At 50.3% G+C, this 21,771-nt stretch overlaps 1 protein-coding gene across 3 annotated transcripts in view; it reads left to right on the top strand.

Moving 5' to 3' along the window:
- The window catches only part of PRDM10 (PR/SET domain 10), a 905,887-nt gene that overhangs the window by 649,305 nt on the left and 234,811 nt on the right, over nucleotides 1–21,771 (top strand). For all 3 annotated transcript variants that reach the window (XM_069224480.1, XM_069224481.1, XM_069224482.1), the window contains one exon: nucleotides 266–466. In XM_069224480.1, coding sequence (XP_069080581.1) covers nucleotides 266–466 — 201 coding nt within the window. The remainder of the gene's footprint in view (nucleotides 1–265; nucleotides 467–21,771) is intronic.

Here is a 21,771-nt window from a genome sequence, read left to right on the forward strand (position 1 = left end):
TCGGGGATACTATAGGTGCTATTTATCACATCCAAAATTCTGTTCCCCTAGGTATCACATTTTATCAGGAGCAGTAAATAGCACTCTACCCTCTTCAGTGCTCATATTAAGGGCATTTGAAGTGAATACTTGTCTTTGGGGCATCTTATACTAACAAAAAAAGACCAACGTGCTTGTGTGTATACTCTCCAGGTGGCATTTCCTTTAGTGCTCCTGCCCTTCATGTACATGTTGCTTTAAACTGATGTGTGAAATGTTCTTACAGGTCTACAAGAGTGCGAGCAAACGTAAAGCGCATATTTTAAAGAATCATCCTGGGTCTGAACTACCGCCAAGTATCCGGAAGCTCCGACCTGCTGGGCCAGGAGAACCAGACCCTATGCTGAGCACACACACCCAACTCACGGGAACAATAGCCACCTCTCCAGTCTGTTGTCCGCATTGCTCGAAGCAGTACAGTAGCAAGGTACAGCACATTTTCCTCTGACTCGATATGTAATCTGTAATATTATCTGTTCATTAATCAAGAAAGGGATGTCGTTTAATAACTTGAGAATTGGGGGGTTTTCATTTGAAACTAATTTGGATGTTAGTTCCAAAGGAGAATCGTATTTATGTAGAAGTGGAATACAAGATATTACCCATGTATTTTTTTAAACCCCGGTATATCCGAAGCTAGGAGAAAGTATTTATCCAACTTGAGGTGTACCTTAAATGTGAGGACCAAAAGTGATGCTTTATGCTGCATTTATGGCACGCAGACGTGTACACTGCTAAAATATGGTTACACTTTTTAAGACTTTTGTTTGAACTCTCTTGTAAGTTTATATTTGATTTTAGATTAAAGTGAATGCATGTTTATGCAAAATAATTGGAGTTATATTGGTTCTGAGATGCAATTTAAAAAATATTTAAGAATTGACTTGAATTGCATTTAATTTATGGTATCTTCTGTAAAGGTGCAGGGATTTAGAGATTTTACTTATAAAACAATGTAGCTCGTGGAATTATTAGGATGGGTTCCATGTGATAAAATCGTTTTCCAAACCACCTTTTTTAAATTACAATTTTAAAAACATCTCTTATATCAGCATGGCATTGTTTCTCGCTGTAGTTTATTTTGACCAAAACATCTTTTGTTTGCACATTTTGACATCCTATAACATCTTATTAATTAACTTTGTCTTTTGTATTATGCCTTTTCATTTATCACTCTCACTCTACACACTGGATGGCACAGTACTAATCCTATGCTGAAAAACTCTGCTAGAAAAACAGACATTTGAGGTGAGCAGATGCAGTGTTGGTGGTGTTGTAAGGTGCTCCATGTAAAGGAGCTTCTCCCCACTTAAAACCTGGAAATTATTCAGACTTCCCTGCTTCCCTTTTTGAATTTTATATAGTCAGTGAAAAAAACAAAGGTTAAAGTGATGGTATAGATAGGTGACTATGTCAGTGACAACATTAACATTTTGAACAAAAATAAACACAGAAATTCACTAGTTATAGTTAGCGGAACTAACTATAACTTGCGTCCCTGCCATACGCTGCTTATGACCTCACATATTACATCACTTGTGACAAGTAGTGTGACAATATATATGACATTACTGATAATATCATCCAGTGAGTGTGTTGCATGTGCCCCTGGGACAAATTCTATTAAAAAAGGGCATGGTGGTCACCATCCCCAAGCTTTCTTAGGCCCTGGTGACCTAATCCCCCAGGGCCAAACCAATAAACACTGGAGGAGGGCCCACATCCCCGTGGGCCGTTTTTTTTTTTAAAGGGGGAGGGGCCACATGGCCCCCCTTCCCAAGCCTTTTTTGACCCCAGAGAACCCATTCCCAGGGGCTTACATTAAATATATGTGGGTGCCCTAGTGCCCACCTGGGTCACCCACCAACCACCACATTGGGGTTGTCAGGGGGGAGCCCCAGGGCCCCTGTTACCCCATCTGGCTCCCGCATAGTGCGGGAGACAGAGTTGCTCCCGCCTGGAGGGAGCAGCTATCTATGCTTGCTCCCTCTAGCTATCAGCAATATGTGTTTTGTTTCTCTGCTCGCATGAGAGTGGGCATGGAAACAGAGCAAACGTCTGCTCCCAGCTGGCGGGAGCATTTTTAAAGCTCTCTCTAGCTGGGACCAAACTTAGCATTTTATTCTGTTTGTTGGGAGATTTGAAAATGCTCCCACCAGTTGGGAGAAAACATGTTTCTCTGCCATGCTAGTGCGGGCAGGAAACCTACTGTGTCCCGGAGGTGAGCTCCCCGGGACACAGTAAGTGAGACTGGCCTTTTTTTTTTTTTTTTGAGTTATCTATGTCTATTCAGGTCAACCTACTGTTTGCTGTTGGGAAGCCTTTCACACCTTTTTCACACCTATTAAAATGCTAATCAGTGGCTTGGAGAAGTTTGAGAGTGAATGTGAATTAGCCTCCAGGAACATCAGGCAGGGAAAAGATAGCTTCCTGAAGGTTATTTTCCTTAATATTTAATAAGAATCTGACATTACCATTGGACTGAATTTTGAAAAACTACTAAAAATATTTGTTTAATTATTTTTCTAGGTAGTCCCATTCCCAAAATGCAGTTTTAGATTTTTAAATCTGGACTCTAGTTTTCTATATAGGACAGCTAGACATGCCACAATGAAAAATAGCTTTTGGGTGGTAGTTGTTGTAAGGATGTTAGTATTAAATTTCAACATGCCCTACTTTTATGACCCATTTCTTTTTCTTAGTTATCCACATAGAGGCCTAACGCCTCCTTCAGCAGTACAAAGCATATCACCTACAACCCAGTGGACCAGCTGCATATTAGTATAAAATTAATATAAAACACTTAACACAGCCATCCTCTACAACCCAGGGCCGGTAGCAGTAAAGGGTCATTAATAAAGGCACAAAACTCTTTATAAGAAAAAACCAAAACCCAGGAACTCTTCCCCTCTTCCCGTCCTGTGCATTGCTAACATATTAACAAGTAGGCGATGAGTAAAGTCAGGCTGCAGCATTGATTGGCTACTGGTCCCCAGCTCTTCCTGCACCCTTCCCTGTGATGCATCTTGAAGTAAACGTGAGATCCGGAGATAGAACGGGCAAGTCAGTCTTCAGAATTCTTGTTAGATAAGATTGATAAAAGGGGTCCACAAGTAAGTGTACCTAGAAGGGTTAGGTTCTACAGCTAGAGACAGTTTCTCCATACCCAAATCAAACCATAACATGTGCAACCAGCGGGTATGATCAGGGATGTGAGCCATGCCCCATTGTGCCAGTATGACCTGATGAGCAGCATTTAGAACCAGGGCTATCTGTAGACCTCTACATGAAAGTAGAGGATATGTTAATGCATTAGGGAGCTGAAATATGGTATAGGCCGGGAACCGTGGTATGGTGGTCGCGAAAGCGCTATAAATATTGTCAAAGACTTGGTCCCAGAAGCGAGAGAGTTTGGGGCAATGCCACAGTAGATGTAGTAAGGTTCCAGTGTTGCCACAGCCCCTTCAGCATTTTGGGGACTTATGGGCCGCCCATTTCTGCAATCATGGTTGAGTAAGGTGCCATTAGGAGGCAATCCTGTAGGCAATTTCAGTCCCTGCTATGTAGTACGCTGTGTGGTAAACCCTATAGTGTATAACAGCCATTCTTTGGTGGAGAGAGGCCTGCCCAATTCTGCTTCCCACTGCAGCTTGCTTTTGGTTTTAGTCAGGGGCTGATCCCCACCCAAGAGGTTATGTAAGTCAGAAACCAAACGTCGATCGTCAGTCTTAAGGATGAGCCACTTTTCAAATGGTTAAAGTGCATGTCCTCCTACGGTGCGGGTTGTATGTCCCAGCTCCTCGTGGCACATCTGAAGGTATTAGACATTATCAGTGTCTGAAAGGGAGTAGTTGGATCTAAGTTACTTGAAGGGAATAAACCTATTGGTGTCACATAGGGAGCCTAAGCTCTTACAACCGCTCTCATGATTGGCTATGATCGGTGTCATAGGAGAGGGGAAGGTTGTGAGTCCAGCCTTTGCGGCTACTGCATCCCAAATGTGCAGTGTTGCGCTAGTAATAGGTGAGGAGTAGAAGCCTTGAGCTCTGTGTCGTCTTGGTAGCCACATCTCCTTCCAAATATGTGAGCCAGCGATAGATTGATCCATGAAGGTCCAGTGTTTCTCTGTCATTGAGCGGTTCCACTCAACCACATAGCGGAGCTGAACCGCTTGGTAATATCTCAGAATCTGAGGGACCGCTAGCCCTCACTGGGCTTTGGGGAGGTACATCACGTGTTTATGCAGGTGCAGTTTCTTACCGTCCCAAATGAATTTGTTGATGGCTCTTTGCAATAACTTTAAGGCACTTGCCGGTGGCCCGAGGGGAAGCATCTGGAATATGTATAAGATGCTGGGAAGTATGGTCAGCTTAACTGCCGCATTCTAGCCCATCCAGGACAGTTGAAGGCAGCCCTAGGCATTTAGATCCCTGTGCATCTGTGAGAGAAGGTTGAAATAGTTTACAGTCAAAGTTCTATGTGTGGATTGTACTAGCACGATACTCAAATAGGGTAGGGAGTCCGGTGCTCATTCAAACAGGTACACAGAGCTCAAAACTGTTTCATGAGCAGGGGAGACCCTAATATTAAGGATCTGCCTTTTTTAAAGTTGGCTTTGACACCTGCCACCTCACCAGATGAGCAGAGCTCTTCAGTTAGGGCAGGAAGGGATCTCACAGGGTCTGTGATGGAAAGAATGACATCGTCCGCATACAGGCTAGTCAGGTGTTGCATGCCTCCAAACGAAATGCCCTGGATGTCTGGGTTTCTCCTTAACCGCTGCGCTAGATGCTCCATATAGAGTGTAAATAGGAGAGGAGTTAGCCTTGCCTCGTCCCTCTCTGAATTGTGAAAGGTGTTGACAGCATGCCCTTGACTTTAATGGACACCCTGGGGGCATTATAGATGCCCTCAACCCATTTGCAAAAGCGAGTCAATAGGTTAAACCCCCAAAGAGTAGCGAAAAGCCAGTGTAATTTCTCAGACTCTTTTTCCGCATCAATGGTCAGCAAAAGCGATTCCTGTCATGACCAAGGTGTATTGTTGCTCGCCTGGTGGGTCGGTATAAATCCTGCCTGGTCTGGATGGATCAGACAAGGCATTAGGGGGTTAAGGCGGGACGCTAATATGGTAGCAATAATCTTCACATCTATATTTAGCAAAGAGAGTGGGCGGTAAGACCCCCCAAAGGGTAGGATCCTTGCCTGGCTTTGGTATCACTGAAATGGTGGCCTCCCGCATGGTGTCTGTGATTGTTCCTGTAGCGACGACGGAATTGTAGAGCCAGGTGAGCCGCAGTGCCAGTTCATGGCAAAAGTTTCTGTAGAACCGGGAGGTAAAGCCGTCTGAGCCAGGAGCTTCCAGTGGCTTCAGGCGGGCTAAGGCAGAGATGACTTCCTGTATATGGATTGGATCACCTAATGCAGCGGCCTCAGCATCTGGTAACAGAGTGAGGGCAGTGTCCCCAAGATACTTCAAGGTATCACCACCTAGAGCGTCCAAAGAGTGATAGAGTGTGCTATAGAAGGCTCTGAACAGATCGGGTGTCTGCTGCGATTTCTGTCTTGGTAGAGGGCCCGGTACGAATCATGTTGACTGGTTCAAAGTGGGTATTGCTGCGCAAACGATGCACAAGCATCCATCCACTGCGAAAAACTACTCAAGTTGAATTTATGCTTAAGGGGTACTAGCGTGTACTCAGCCCAATCTTGGTTAAGTTGCTTGAAGAGAAGTCGGGCCTCTTCCAGTTCCCTCCATACCTTCTGAGCACCTGTTTGCTTATGGTTGGACTCTAAACCTGTCACTTCCCTCCCTAGAGCCGCTCATTTCACCTTCCAGCATTGATTTTCTTCTGCCGCTGTCACAATCAACTCCTCCCGGTCTATTAACTTCAGGGCTTCCCAGATAGATGCTAACGGCGTTTCACCCATGTCATTAATTTGCAAGTATGACACAAGCAGTTTTTCAAGAAGAAGTGTTGTTCGCTTGGGATCGTAGGATGTTATCCTGCTGCCACCAGGGAGGATTCACCCCCAACCAGCAGGGAGCTGTATCGTCAGGTGTAGTGGAGCATAGTCCGAAAGGGAACATGGGGTGATGGAAGCATCGGTTATCAGCTCCAGGAGAGGGCAGGAGGCAAAGAAGTAGTCAATATGCTTGCATGCCTTGTGCGCAGCCAAGTAGAAAGTATAGTCGTGGGTCGAGGGATAGAGACCCCACCATACGTTGTGTAAGCAGCAGTCAACAATCCACTGTTGTCCTGTGGTAGAAAGGACTCCTTCTGTCCAAACCTTTGCCTGCCCAGACCTGTCTAGGTTCAGATTCATGACTAGGTTAAGGTCACCACCTATCATTATAGCTGTGTCTGGTGTCTGCAGCACTGGTGCTAGGGAGGAGGTCAAAAAGGCCTCCTGCTGTTCATTTGGGGTGTAAACTTTCAGTAGAGTAATATTGAATGTGCCTAGTTTAAGGCAGATTGTGAGAAGGCGTTCTCGGACCTCTCCCTTGGTTGACAGGATTTTCCTTCTAAACCCCTTTGAGAAGAGTATGCTACCCCACCCTTCTTGGAGAGACCAGATGACCAAAGTTGTCTGGAGAGCTGGCTAGAGCGCATTCTATGGACATCCTTCTGGAGCAGGTCTGTCTTCTGAATGAGGCAGATGTCTGCCTCCAACCACTCCAGGAGGGAAAGGATGGCCAGGCGCTTGGAGGAGTCCTCTTACATTGAAGCTAAGGAACTTCAGGTCTTTGGTTAAGTGGAGCAAGGTATAGGAGCATGTAGGGTCCTCCTTTGCAGATGTCGTATCAGGGTGGGACCCAGCCTGTTAAGAAGTAGTCGCCTTGTCATTGCTTAGCTGAGCAAGTGGTTACACAAGAGTAGGATACCAACATATTCCCCAATCACATAAGACCAACATACCCAATTAAACCAGTTAAGCAACCCATAAACAGTGGCAGTCAAAAGATAGGGCCCTAGTGGGCCAGGAGGGCCAACTCTACCTGTCTTACGTGCAGAGAATAACATTTTACAAGGGAGATAAGTTCAATACAGTTCCTCCCCCAATCCCCGCCCTCACCTACCCTGCCCGCATAAGGTCAGACATCAGAAAGTCCTATTCAGGGTGTAGTTACATGTACAGAGTCACCAGTCAGTGTGGCCAGGAGCGCTTCTCTTTCAAGTGCTATAGTGGGTGGGTTCAGACAGTGTGCTACCAGAGGCTTCTGGGATTTCTGCTTGTGGTGGTGTGTCGTTGCACCCTATGATTGGGCCCTAACTAGGGCTCCCCCGCTATGGTTTCTGTAGTGCCAAGTACCGTGCAGGCCTCCTGCAGGGACCGTAGTCAGTGCAGTTTGCCTTCGAGGCAGAAGATGATTTAGAAGGGGTGGCCCTACGAATAAGAGATCCCGGTGTTCCATAAGTGGGATGTAACTGGTCAGAAGTCTTTTCCCTTTTGGAGGGTAATGGTGGCGAGGTACTGGTACAGTAGGGTGTGTGGTCCCTAAAGTGGAGGGGATGAAGCTCTCAAGCCCTGCCAAGAATGCTTTCATTTAGGCTAAAGTCATATACACAGACTAAGATGTCAGCGGGGGGCTTGTCGTGACGAACCCACTCTGTGGAGTCGATCAAATTTCATGGTCGTAGGCGCTTTATCCCCCAAGATTAAGCTAAAGAAGACCATCACGTAAGATTCTAGGTCTGTTCTCTCTGCCTCTGTAGGGAATCACCAAATGGTGATATCATTCCACTGGGAGCAGTTCTCGAAATCTTCAGTGTGGGACTGGAGCTTAATCTGTTGATCTTGAAGACTGAGGATTTCTTCCACTTAGTTTCTTTAGTTTGTTCATCTTCTTTGCGTTCCAGCATCACAACTCTCTCTCCTACCACATGCAGGTCACTGCTCTCCTCTCGCAGGTCAAAAGAAAGATTATTTTTTTTACAGCTTGCAGGTCTTCCTGCAGTGAGGTAAACAAGGCCTCCAGAAAGGAGCGTCACTGGGCCCTCAGGTTCCTCAGCGCTTAGGGGAGCAGTCGTCCTCTTTTCCACCTTGGGGGCCCCAAAGGGTTTTGTCAGCACATCCCGCAGGGACCAGTCCTTCTTGGTTTTAGCTGCCATGTTCCGAGGTGCTGGTTACCGTGGTCCCCACCAGCCCCAGCAAGTGGTTATAAGGTGTCGGCGGGGAGAGGTCAGGTGAGTGATTGGGCCTCTGTTCCTATGCTTCCTTCAGGAGGGGTATTCAGGTCTTCTCCTGGTTTACTGTCACAGGACCCAGTTCTTGCCCGTGGTGAGGACCCTTAACAATAGTCCAGTCAGCAGGGGAGGGCCTTACACTTCCTGCAGTTGAGATCCTCCAGTGTTGGAAAAGGTTAATTTGAGGAGGGCTAGTTCAGAATATTAGTGCCATGCAGTACTTCCCCTCCCCCTTAGAGATCACCCAGTCCGTAGTGGTGCAGGTAGGTATTAGAGGGCAGGTTTTAGTTCCCTGTGGTTTGTGAGGTGTAGGGCCCGGGCAAGCATGCAGGGAGCCAAGCAGCACACGGAGTAAGATGGGTGTGCGGGTCCCCGCTGCAGTGTTGGGGCCTCTCACAAGCCAGCAAGGGAGGCTCTCAGTAGTCAGCAGGAGCCGCAGAGCTGGAATCGTGCACCTTGCAATGGGTTTTCATTCTATACCACATATACAGCTATTCATTTCCGGAAATATAAAGAGTGAAAAATAGGTATCAAGGAAACCTTTGTATTTCCAAAATGGGCACAAGATAAGGGGCCTGATTACAACTTTAGAGGACGGTGTTAATCCGTCTCAAATGTGACGGATATACCACCTACCGTATTACGAGTTCCATAGGATATAATGGACTCGTAATACGGTAGGTGGTATATCCGTCACATTTGGGACGGATTAACACTGTCCTCCAAAGTTGTAATCAGGCCCAAGGTGTTGAGAAGCAGTGGTTATTTGCACAACTCTGAATTCTGGGGTCCCCATACTAGCACGTGAATTACAGTGCATTTCTCAAATAGACGTCTTTTTGTACACACTGTAGGAAGCTGGCTCTGTATATAATAAATTAAAATGAGATATAGTGTGCACAGAGTCCAGGGTTCCCCAAGAGGCTTGACAGAGGCAATAATAGATAATACTAATGCTCTATTTGTGGTAGTGTGGTCGAGCAGTTAGGCTTATCAGACGGTAAGCAGTAAGTGAAAACACACACTCAATGACTTAACTCCAGACCAATAGGTTTTTATATAGAAAAATATTATTTTGTTAATTTATTTTTAGAACCACAAGATTCATATAGCAGGTAAGTACATCAAATGAAAGGTACTTTGCATAGGAATACTTAGGACTTTGAATATATTCAATATTGTACACAGTTTTCTTTAAAATGGCAAAAGCTATTTTAAAAGTGGACACTGCAATTTTCAACAGTTCCTTGGGGGGAGGTAAGTAAAGTACACTTTCTGAGGTAAGTACCACACTTACGGGTTCAGTCTCCGGGGCATAGGTAGCCCACCATTGGGGTTCAAGGCAACCCCAAGCACCCATCACCAGCAACACAGTGCTGGTCAGGTGCAGAGTTCAAACAGGAGCCAAAATAACGTGGGTGCCTATCAAGACGGGGGCACTCCGATTCCAGGTTGCTTGCAGGTAAGTACCTGCGTTGTCAGAGGGCAGACCGGGGTGTTTGGAAGAGTACTGGAGGGGCCCCAAGTAGGCACAACCACCACACCCTCAGCGGCAAGGGGCGGCCGGGTGCAGTGTGCCAACAGGGCGCCGGGTTCTCAATAGAACGCTATGGAGGAACCTGGGGTCACTTAGGCGCTGCAGGCAGGGCTCAGGGGGTCCTCTGGGGCCAGCCATGGACCGGGCAAAGATGAGGGCCGCCTGCTGGTCGTTGCTGCACCGTTGGTCGGATTCTCACAGGCCTGGGGGTGCATTGCTTCTCCAGTCGTCGGATATCTTTGTCCCGGGCAGTCGCGGTCAGGAGGGTCCTCGGGATTCCCTCTGCAGGCGTCATTGTGGGGGTACAGAGAGGTCAGCCCAGTCCATCCACGCTCCCCCGCCATCCACGCTCCCCCTTCCAACCCATCCATACACGCATACTTCCAGACACGCTCCACACATGCACACACTCACACAGGCATACACGCATTCATACATGCATGCATTCATTCATTCACGCACACATCCGTACACACATTCATACTGACATGCAGACAAGCATTCACATTTCCATTCCTACACTCATTCTCACACATGCACACACAGACGCAAACAACACTACACACACATTCACGCACACATTCACACACACCCACACACATACACAACACCCTCTACCACCCTCCCCTGTCGGAAACCCAACTTACCTCCATCCAGGGGTCTTCTGTCAGGGGACGGAATGGGGTGCTGCTACCGCCAGCAGCGCCCACCAGCAGAACCCCGCTAGGTCATATTATTTGATTGGCGTGGTGCTGCTGGTGGTAGCAGCACCACCTTAACACCGTCCGCAAGTATGGCCACAGCCAGATTTCTGCCCTTCTTGTGGTGGAAATCCCGCTGTGGTTAATTTGGCGGAAGGATGTTAGCCGCGGTGACCGTCTTTTGGTGGCCGTCGCCGCAGTGGTAGGTGGCATTTACCGCCATTGTCTTAATTAGGACCTATGTCTCTAAAAGTTGGGATTATGTTTTAAGAAACTAAAAACAAATTCTAGAACTTAAATCCTAACTTTTACAAAACTTTTAAACTTAAAAAAGAGATGCTAACAGGGACTCACACAAGGCCCTAGCAGGACTTTTCAAAATTTGGAAAAATAGTCAAAATTCAAAAATCAATTTTCTATTGACAATTTTGGAATTTAGTTGTGTAATCAGGTATTGGCTGAGTGTAGGAGGCTGGCCTGGTTTATAGTGGGTACCTTGTGGTCCTTACACCCTGTGCCAGGTCCAGTTATCCCTTATTAGTAGAATAGAGGTGTTTCTAGCAGCTTAGGCTGATAGAACGTAGCTATGGCAAAGCTTAGGCTGAAGTAGGAGACATGCAAAGCTCCTACTATACCACTTAAATCATATAGCAGAATATCATAAGAAAACCCAATACGCAGAGTTACTAAAAATAAAGGTACTTTATTTTTAGGACAATATGCCACAAGTATCTCAGTGAGTACCCTCAGTAAGAAGGTAAGTAATATACACAAATTATATGTACACAAACCCAAAACAGGTAAGTAAGAGTAAGAAAAGTAATGCAAACAGTGTAGAATTACAATAGGTTGCAATAGGTAAACATAGGTCTGGGGGCAACACAAACCATATACTCCAAAAGTTGAATGCGAATCACGAATGGACCCCAGACCTATGGGAGCTTGTAGAGGGTCACTGGGACTGTGGAAAACAGTCAGGGTGTCCAAGATACCCCACCCCAAGACCCTGAAAAGTAGGAGTAAAGTACACCTACTACCCCAAAAGAACACAATAGTCGTCATAGGGGGAGTCTGCAAGAACTACAAACACCAGCAAAGCACTGAAGACGGATTCCTGGACCTGAGGACCTGCAAGGCAAGGGGACCGAGTCCAAGAGTCGCAATAGTGTCCAGGGGGGGCAGGAGCCCAGAAAACCCCTGATGAAGGTGCAAGGAAGCTGCCTCCAGATGGAAGAAGCTTGGAATTCTGCAACAACGAAGAGGACTAGGAACCTCTCCTTTGGATGGAAGATGTACCATGTCGCGATGAAGGTTGCAGAAGTGTTCCCACGCAGAAATACCGCAAACAAGCCTTGCTAGCTGCGAGGGTTGCGGTAGAGGTTTTTGGGTGCTGCTGGGGACCAGGAAGGACCAGGATGTCGCCCCTTGGAGGAGAAGACAGAGGGGGTGCTCAGCAACTCAGAGAGCCCCCACAGAAGCAGGCAGCACCCGCAGACGGACCCGAACAGGCACTTGGAAGATTTGTGAACCGGAGCTGTCTCAGAGTCACAAAGGAGGGTCCCACGACGCCGGAGGCCAACTCAGAGGGTTGAGCTCTGCAGGACGGAGTGCTGGGGACCCAGGCTAGGCTGTGCACAAAGGAAATCCTGGAAGAGTGCACAGGAGCCGGAGCAGCAGCAAATCACGCAGTACACAGGTTTGCAGTCTAGCGTGGGAAGGCAAGGACTTTCCTCCACCAATCTTGGACTGAAGGATCACTGGACTGTGGGAGTCACTTGGATAGAGTTCCTGTGTTCCAGGGACCACGCTCGTCAGGATGAGAGGGAACCCAGAGGACCGGTGATGCAGTCTTTTGGTGCTTGTGTTAGCAGGGGGAAGATTCCGTCGACCCACAGGAGATTTCTTCTTGGCTTCCAGTGCAGGGCGAAGGCAGGTGACCCCCAGAGCATGCACCACCAGGAAACAGTTAAGAAAGCTGGCAGGATGAGGTGCTACAATGTTGCTGGTAGTCGTCTTGCTACTTTGTTGCGGTTTTGCAGGCGTCCTGGAGCAGTCAGCGGTCGATCCTTGGCAGAAGTCGAAGAGGGAAGTGCAGAGGAACTCTGGTGTGCTCTTGCATTCGTTATCTGAAGAATTCCCCAGAGGAGAGACCCTAAATAGCCAGAAAAGGAGGTTTGGCTACCAAGAAAAGAGGATTGGCTACCAAGAAAGGTAAGAGCCTATCAGAGGGGGGTCTCTGACGTCACCTGCTGCCACTGGCCACTCAGAGCAGTCCAGTGTGCCCCCAACACCTCTGTTTCCAAGATGGCAGAGGTCTGGGTCACACTGGAGGAGCCCTGGGCACCTCCCCTGGGAGTTGCTGGTCAGGGGAGTGGTCACTCCCCTTTCCTTTGTCCAGTTTCACGCCAGAGCAGGGATGGGGGATCCCTGAACCTGTGTAGACTGGCTTATGCAGAGATGGGCACCATCTGTGCCCATCAAAGCATTTCCAGAGGCTGGGGGAGGCTACTCCTCCCCAGCCCTTCACACCTATTTCCAAAGGGAGAGGGTGTAACACCCTCTCTCAGAGGAAATCCTTTGTTCTGGCTTCCTGGGCTGGGGCTGCCCAGACCCCAGGAGGGCAGAATCCTGTCTGAGGGGTTGGCAGCAGCTGCAGTGGGAACCCCGGAAAGGCAGTTTGGCAGCATCCGGGTTCTGTGCTAGAGACCCGGGGGATCATGGAAATGTCCCCCCAATACCAGAATGGTATTGGGGTTACAATTCCATGATCTTAGACATGTTACATGGCCATGTTCGGAGTTACCATTGTGACGCTATGCATAGGTAGTGTCCTATGTATAGTGCACATGTGTAATGGTGTCCTCGCACTCAAAATGTCCGGGGAATTTGCCCTGAAGGATGTGGGGGCACCTTGGCTAGTGCCAGGGTGCCCACACACTAAGTAACATGGCACCCAACCTTCACCAAGTGAGGGTTAGCCATATAGGTAACTTATAAGTTACTTATGTGCAGTGAAAAATGGCTGTGAAATAACATGGACGTTATTTCACTCAGGCTGCAGTGGCAGGCCTGTGTAAGAATTGTCTGAGCTCCCTATGGGTGGCTAAAGCAATGCTGCAGCCCCTAGGGATCTACTGGAACCCCAATACCCTGGGTACCTAAGTACCATATACAAGGGAATTATATGGGTGTACCAGTGTGCCAATGAGAATTGGTAAAATTAGTCACTAGCCTGCAGTGACAATTTTAGAAAGCAGCGAGAGCATAAGCACTGAGGTTCTGGTTAGCAGAGCCTCAGTGATACAGTTAGGCACCACACAGGGAACACATATAGGCCACAAACCTATGAGCACTGGGGTCCTGGCTAACAGGATCCCAGTGACACATAAAAATACACTGACAACATAGGGTTTTCACTATGAGCACTGGGCCCTGGCTAGCAGGATCCCAGTGAGACAGTAAAAACACCCTGACATACACTCACAAACAGGCCAAAAGTGGGGGTAACAAGGCTAGAAAGAGGCTACCTTCCTACACTGAGTAGTTCAGCAAATGCAAAGTCTTAGACCCCACTGCTGATCCACCAGTGTAGGAAGCTGACTCTGTATATACTATATCAAAATGAGATAAAGGCCCTCATTACAACCCTGGTGGTCGGTGATAAAGCGGCGGCAAGACCGCCAACAGGCCGGCGGTAAAAAAATCTGAATCATGACCACGGCGGAAACCACCAATACAGCCACTTTAACACACCGACCGCCACGGCGGTAGCAACAAACACTGCGGCGGTAACCGCCAACAGCCAGGCGGAAGACAATGTACCGCCCACTGCATCACAACACGCCTATCTGCCACCTTTTCTGGGGTGGTACCAACGACATCAAAAGTACGGCGGAAACAGTACTCTGAAGGGAAACAACTCACCTCTCGACACTCAAGGAAGAACCACGATGTCATGGAGCCTGAGCTGCACTTCTTCCAAATGCTGGTGTATTTTCTCATACAACAGGAACACAAACGCCTGCGAAGACGACCACGGTGATTGCTGCACCTAGCACACATGGGAGGGGCGGAGGAAAAAGAGAGTGACACACACGCACCACACGCTACACCCTCACCCCAACACCATACAAACAAACATATGCAACAACATTACATGTACACCCAGTAACCCTCAGGAATAACTCAAGGACAAAAGGAATGGAGTAAAATTAGTGTAATAGTACAGTCTTATACATACTTAAATCAAGAAACAGTATGTACAATATATACAATACATACAAAAGGAGGGACAGTGCCCACCCCAAAATGACTGTGGCCCACTGGGCCAAAGCACATAGGCCAAAGCCACACTTGACTCCTGCCTCAATACGGAGAGAACACTGCAGGGGCATCAGGTCAAAAACACACAGGCACCTCAGGGGGACACCTCAGCCGGAAGATGGTACAACGGCACTGGCCTGGATGGGGCTCCATGCCCACTGCTTGGTCCAGGGGAGTGCAGGGCCATAGTCTCTCAAGTGAGTGGTTTGCCCACTGCTTGGTCCTGGGGAGTGTAAGGCCACAGTCTCTCAAGTGGGTGGTTTTCCCACTGCTTGGTCCTGGAGAGTGCAAGGCCACAGTCTCTCAAGTGGGTGGTTTGCCCACTGCTTGGTCCTGGAGAGTGCAAAGCCTTAGTCACTCTAGTGGATGGCTTCTTCCGCTAGTGCTGGAGGGGGCCTTGTGCCCAGTGTGCTTCATCCTGGCAAGGATGGGGTGAGTGGATGGCTTCTTCCACTGGTTCTGGAGAGGGCCTTGTCCCCGGTGTGCTTCATCCTGGATGGTGCAAGGTCACAGTCTCTCACCTGTGTGTCACACCAACAGGTGTTGCAGGGGCCAGGACACACTGCAGCCCATGTAGTCACCACTACACACTGCTCGCAGGCGGTAATGGCTGATCAGTGGATACCAGTTGTGCTGCAGGTGGCGGTGCTGTCAGTGGTGGTGGTAGCCTCCAGGACTTCACCTGCAGCCTCAGACGGCTGCCCACTGGGGCTGCTGCTGCTGGCAGTGGTGCTGCTGGCGGTGGTGCATGTGGCGGTGCTGGCAGTGGTGGTGGTAGCCTCCAGGCCTTCATCTGCAGCTTTGGACGGCTGCCCACTGGGGCTGCTGCTGCTGGCAGTGGTGTTGCTGGCGGCGGTGCATGTGGCGGTGCTGGCCACAGTGCAGGTGGCGGTGCTGGCCGCGGGGCAGGTGTCAGTGCTGGCAGCGGTGGTGGTAGCCTCCAGGCCTTCACCTGCAGCCTCGGACGGCTGCCCACTGGGGCTGCTGCTGCTGGCAGTGGTGCTGCTGGCGGCGGTGCATATGGCGGTGCTTGCCGCGGTGCAGGTGGCGGTGCTGGCAGTGGTGGTGGTAGCCTCTAGGCCTTCACCTACAGCCTCGGACGGCTGCCCACTGGGGCTGCTGCTGCTGGCAGTGGTGCTGCTGGTGGCGGTGCATGTGGCGGTGCTGGCCGCGGTGCAGGTGGCGGTGCTGGCAGTGGTGGTGGTAGCCTCCAGTCCTTCACCTGCAGCCTCAGATGGCTGAAGTGCCATGGCTGGTGTTGTGTGCCCCTTCCTGCCCCTGGCAGATGGTGGTGCCTCCTTGCCTCTGCCAGCTGGTGTCTTTTTCTTGCTGGCTGGTGGTGCCTCCTTCCCCTTGCTGGCTGGTGTCCCCCTCTTGCCCTTGCTAGGTGGCGGACTCTTCTTGGCCTTGGCAGGTGGTGCTGGCACACTGGCTGGGCTGACGAGTGCCTCTTAGGAGCATCTCACACCTGCAATAGCTGCAGAAACCACAGTGGCCGTAGACTGGGTGGCTGAGGTGCTGGGCTGGGTTCTGGCCACCCTGGCCCGAAGTGAAGGACGGGGACGGGAGGGGTAGGGAATAGGTCAATGTTGGCAAGGAAAAGCTTCTTAGGGTCACTGGGGTGGGAAGAGGGTGAAGGTTTGGGAGTGGAGGAAGGGGGAGTTGTTGTAGGAGGTGTTAGTCTGCTGTGTTTGGGTGCAGGTCATGGGCTGGATGCTGTTGTGAGGTGGATGGCTGTTGGGTGTCTGTGTGCTTGCGTTTGTATACTTTGGGAGGAGGGGTCAGAGACCCAGTGGGAGAGGACACAGGGGACGTGTGCATGGATGTGAGGGTGGTGACTGCCAGTGAGGGGCGTGTAGTGATAGGCGTGCTGGTGATGTAGGTAGTGGATGAGGATGTAGTGCATGCAGGTGTAATTGGAAACACTACTGGGAGGGAGGTCGACGACGAGGGGGACACAGTGGAGACAGTGGATGTTGGTGTGTCTGCATCTGGATGGTGCTTGTGTGAGTGCCTGTGGGATGAAGTGTGGTGCTTGTGTTTGCCTGAGCCACTTCTGTGTGTTGATCTGAGTGATTGCTGGTCTGAAAGTGTGCTTGGGATAGGCTGAGGTTGAGGAGATTGGGACTGGGTAGAGGAAGTTGGAGAGGGAGGCTAGAGACAGGGACAATGGCTCCCATCAGTGCGTTGGCCAGAGCCTGGAATGTTTTCTGTTGGGCCGCCACACCAGAGTGAATGCTCTCCAGGTATGCATTTGTTTGTTGCAAATGCCCTGTTACACCCTGGATGGCATTCAGTATGGTTGACTGCCCAACAGAGAGGGATCTCAGGAGGTCAATAGCCTCCTCACTCAGGGCAGCAGGGCTGACTGGGGCAGTGCCTGGGGTGAAGGAGATGCCCACCCTCCTGGGTGAGCGGGCACAGGAAACTCACTGAGGGGCTGCTGGGAGGGAGGTGCTGGTATGGGGGGTGGCGGCTGTACCTGTGGTTGGGGTGGCCACAGAGTTGTTCACCACCACCAGGGAGCTGCCATTGGAGGAGGTGTCGCTGTTGGTAGTGTCCCCTCCTGTCTCCGTCGTGGTGCTCCCCTCTCCCTCCGTCCCACTGGTGCCCTCACGGTCGGTGGATTCGGCCTCCAGGCCCATGTGGGATGCATCTCCCTCCACTGCCGGTGCCTCTGCTCCTCCGCCAGATGTTGCTAATACACACAAGGACAGGATGACAAAACAAAAAGGGGGAGGAGAGACAAAGGATACACTTGGTCAATGCCAGCAACAACACTGCCGTTGGCGTACACAACTCTCAGGGAACAGCCCTATGCACTAGGCCATGCACTACCAGTTACAATGCTAGTCGCCAACCCATGGGGTACAATGCCTAACGTCATTAGTTGCACACCTGAAACCCACAGGACCCTGCCCAGTAGTAGATGCCCACTAACATTATTGGGGCTGGAGTGCATCTGAGTTTGCCGATCATTGAACATACCCTGTCATGTTCGCCCTGGCCTAGGGGCACCCACAGTCCACATCCCCCACCCAGTTAATACCTTGACGCGTGCAAAGTCATGATACTGAATCTGTACTCACCCCCTTGTGACTGCTGTGATTCCTTCAAGCGCCCATCAAACTCCAGATAGGCCACCGCCAGGATGCTGAACATCAGGTGGGTCAGGGTACGACGGGCACCCCTTCCTTGTTGGGCGACAAGCCCCAGCTGGGCCTCCACTGTCTTCCTTGCCCAGCGGCGCAGGTACTCCCACCGTTTGCGGCAGTGAGTGCTCCGCCTGTTAAAGACCCCCAGGGTCCGCACCTCCTTGGTCAATACCCAAATACGCCAAATACCCTTTTTCTGATGGGTGCTGACCTGCAGAAGAATACAGCAGAAAAGGTATTAATCATACTGTCCGGACTGTTATACTCCTGGCCCAACTATCCCCGCCATCCCCTTATGCACATACATTGACCACCATACATGCAGTACTCTGCCCAGGACCCCCACACGAGGCTTACACACACACAATCCATACATTCATGGCCCACGCATCATGCTCACAGTGTACTCACCAGTTTGTCTGGAGGACCATAGAGTAAAGTGTACAGGGGTAGGACCCCATCCACCAGTCTCTCCAACTCCTCCGAAGTGAAGGCAGAGGCCTTTTTCCCAGACACTCGAGCCATTGTCACTTCCAGACACAGGTCACAGCAGCACTTGCAGTGTAGGTCCTCTCCTGTTGAAGGTCAGGTAGCAAGTGAGTGCACAGATAGAAAATGGCGGTCACGTCCGCGGCGGTGCGTACCGTCACCGCCGGCATACATCGCCATTGGCTCCTGGAACCCATAGGGCCCAATGATAACCAATGCGGTGTTGCTCGGCGGTCATCGACCGCAACAGCGCACAACGCCAGCGGAATTACCTTATTTCCACTGGTCCCTCCTCACAGGTCAGGCAGCCGCCATTTCAGGGGGGCACAGGCCATGGCACCTAACTGTGTCACAGCAGATACTGGCACATCAACTGATTTTTGAGTTCACATACTGTTTCTGTGAAGGAAAAACGCATTTTACTGTTGAAATATGTGTGAATTTGACCTTCTGCACACCGTTTCTGCTCACCGTTTTTCACCCACTGCGGATGAATAGGAGATGGAGACATCCCCTGTGTACAGACCCCTGGTGGACTTTGCTACAATGGAGGACAGGCACATTATCCTGACCTACAGACTTGCTAGGGCCACAATCCAAGAACTGTGTGCCCAATTGGAGCCAGACCTCATCTCAGCTATCCGCCACCCCACAGGTATCCCCCCTCTAGTGCAGGTCCTGTCAGTGCTCCATTTCCTGGCAAGTGGTTCCTTCCAAGCGACAGTGGCCATGGCATCAGGGATGTCACAGCCTATGTTCCCAAACGTGCTGACCAGGGTGTTGTCTGCCCTGCTGAAACACATGCGCAGCTACATGATATTCCCACAGGCGGAGGATTTGGCCACAGTGAAGGCTGACTTCAATGCCCATATCCCCAATGTCATTGGTGCCATCATTGGTGCCATTGATGGTAAACATATTGCATTTGTCACCCCCCCCCCCCCTTGGAGAAATGAACAAGTGTTCAGAAATAGAAAAAGCTTTCACTCTCTGAATGTGCAGATGATGTGTTTGGCGGACCAGTACATCTCCCATGTCAATGCCAAGTATCCTGGCTCTGTGCATGGTGCCTTTATCTTAAGGAATAGCAGCATCCTATATGTGATGCCTCAACTCCAGAGGCACTGAGTGTGGCTATTAGGTGAGCCCATGGTCCCCACCCAGTTGATGTAGGTATAAGGGTGCGGGTTGGCCTTAAGGATGAGTGTGTGGCTAACAGGTATCCCTCGATTTTGCAGGTGACTCTGGTTACCCCAACCTCTCATAGCTACTGACCTCAGTGAGGAATACCAGGACAAGGGCAGAGGAACGTTACAATGAGGCACATGGGCGAACAAGGAGGATCATTGAGCGCACCTTTGGCATCCTGAAGGCCATATTCCTGTGCCCCCTTTCTCACTGGTGGATCCCTGTACTACTCACCCAAGAAGGTGTGCCAGATCATCGTTGCATGTTGCACAACCTGGCCTTGAGACGGCCAGGTGCCTTTTCTGGAGGAGGATGAGCCTGGGGGTGGTTGTGTGGCAGCGGTGGAGCCTGTAGACAGTGATGAAGAGGAGGCAGAGGAAGAAGATGTGGACAACAGAACCACACTGATTCAACAGTACTTCCAGTGACACACAGGTAAGACACTGTAACTTCACCTTTCATTGCAGTTTTGTGTTGGACATTGAACATGTCAGCCTGAATTCCCTATTTCTATGGCCACTTACTGTACCCTTTGGCATCTCTATTTTCAGATCTCTGTGTCCCACTCTGGCTCCTGGTGTGTTTACTGCTGCCCACTACAGGCCATGCCTATGTAAATATTACAGTACATTTGAATTGCAATGTTTACAGTTTGTGTAACTAATACATTTGTGAAACAATTGACAGACTCCATATTTGATTTTGTTCCAAAGGTGTTTAATTAGGTTCTAATAAGTGGAGGGGCTGGGTTGATGACGGAGGAAAGTCTAGGGTAGAATCCAGTCTAATTTTGTCAGAGATGCATTGTCCCAGGGGGCATATGATGGGGAGCAATGACAGTTGAAGGTGGACAGGGTGACAGAATGGGACACAATGGTGACAATCAGGAGAGTCTTATTTCCTGGCTGGGGTTTTGGCAATATTCTGTGGCTTTTGCCTTGATCGCAACAACTGTTTGCGTGGTGGTTCTCCTTCTGCAGGGGGTGGGGTGCTGGTGGCCTGTTGTTCCTGTGGTGGGGCCTCCTGTCCACTAGCGCCGGCAGAGGTGGAGGGTTGTTCTTCGGTTGGCTAGTGTCAGGGGCCCGTTGGTGTGCCACTGCCTCCCTCATGGTGTTGGCCATGTCTGCCAGCACCCCTGCAATGGTGACCAGGGTGGTGTGGATGTCCCTCAGGTCCTCCCTGATCCCTAGGTACTGTCCCTCCTGCAGCCGCTGGGTCTCCTGCAACTTGGCCAGTATCTGGCCCATGGTCTCCTGGGAATGGTGGTATGCTCCTAGGATGTTGGTGAATGCCTTGTGGAGAGTCGGTTCCCTGGGCCTGTCCTCCCCCTGTCGCACAGCGGTCCTCCCAGCTTCCCTGTTGTCCTGTGCCTCTGTTCCCTGAACCATGTGCCCACTGACCCCAGGTACCTGACCGTCCTTTGTTTGTGAGGTTGCCTGGGGTCCCTGTAGTGGTGGACACACTGCTGATTGACGTGTCCTGGGACAGAGGGATGGGCCCGCTGGGTGGGTTCAGTGCTGGTGTTTCCTGAGTGGGAGGCTCTGTGGTGGTTTGGGACTGTGGCTGGGTCACCGACTGTCCAGAGGTCCCTGATGGGCCAGGTTGGTCATCGTGATCCAGGCGTGCAGAGCTGCTGTCATCACTGTGAGCCTCTTCTGGGGGGGGACTGGATGTGGCCGGCACCCCTCTCCGGTGACGTTGAGTGGGGGTCCTGTGGGGATGTAAATGCAGTGTTATTGTTTCTGCGTGTGCCATCTTGTGCATGGGTGTGTTTCCCTCTGGTTGTTATTAGCAAGGCACCTTTGGGTTGTGTGAGTTGTGATTGGTTTGGCTAAGTGATAGTCACTAGTGTGCATGCTGTGGTGATGGATGTCCATGCAGGTCTGTGATGGGGGTCCATGCATTGGTGTTGCATGCAGGGCTTGGTATTGCGATGAGTGAGATGTGATGGGTATATGTGAGGTGGTGGAGTGATGGGGTGAGGGTAGTGGTAGGAGTCTGTGATGGCATGCAGTTGGGGGGGTGATAGTAATAGAGATTTGACTTACCAGAGTCCAGTCCTCCTGCTACTCCTGCCAGGCCCTCAGGATGCATGATCGCCAAGACTTGCTCCTCCCATGTTGTTAGTTGTGGGGGAAGAGGTGGGGGTCC

This window comes from Pleurodeles waltl, chromosome 3_1, assembly GCF_031143425.1.
Source record: "Pleurodeles waltl isolate 20211129_DDA chromosome 3_1, aPleWal1.hap1.20221129, whole genome shotgun sequence".
NCBI lineage: Eukaryota > Metazoa > Chordata > Amphibia > Caudata > Salamandridae > Pleurodeles > Pleurodeles waltl.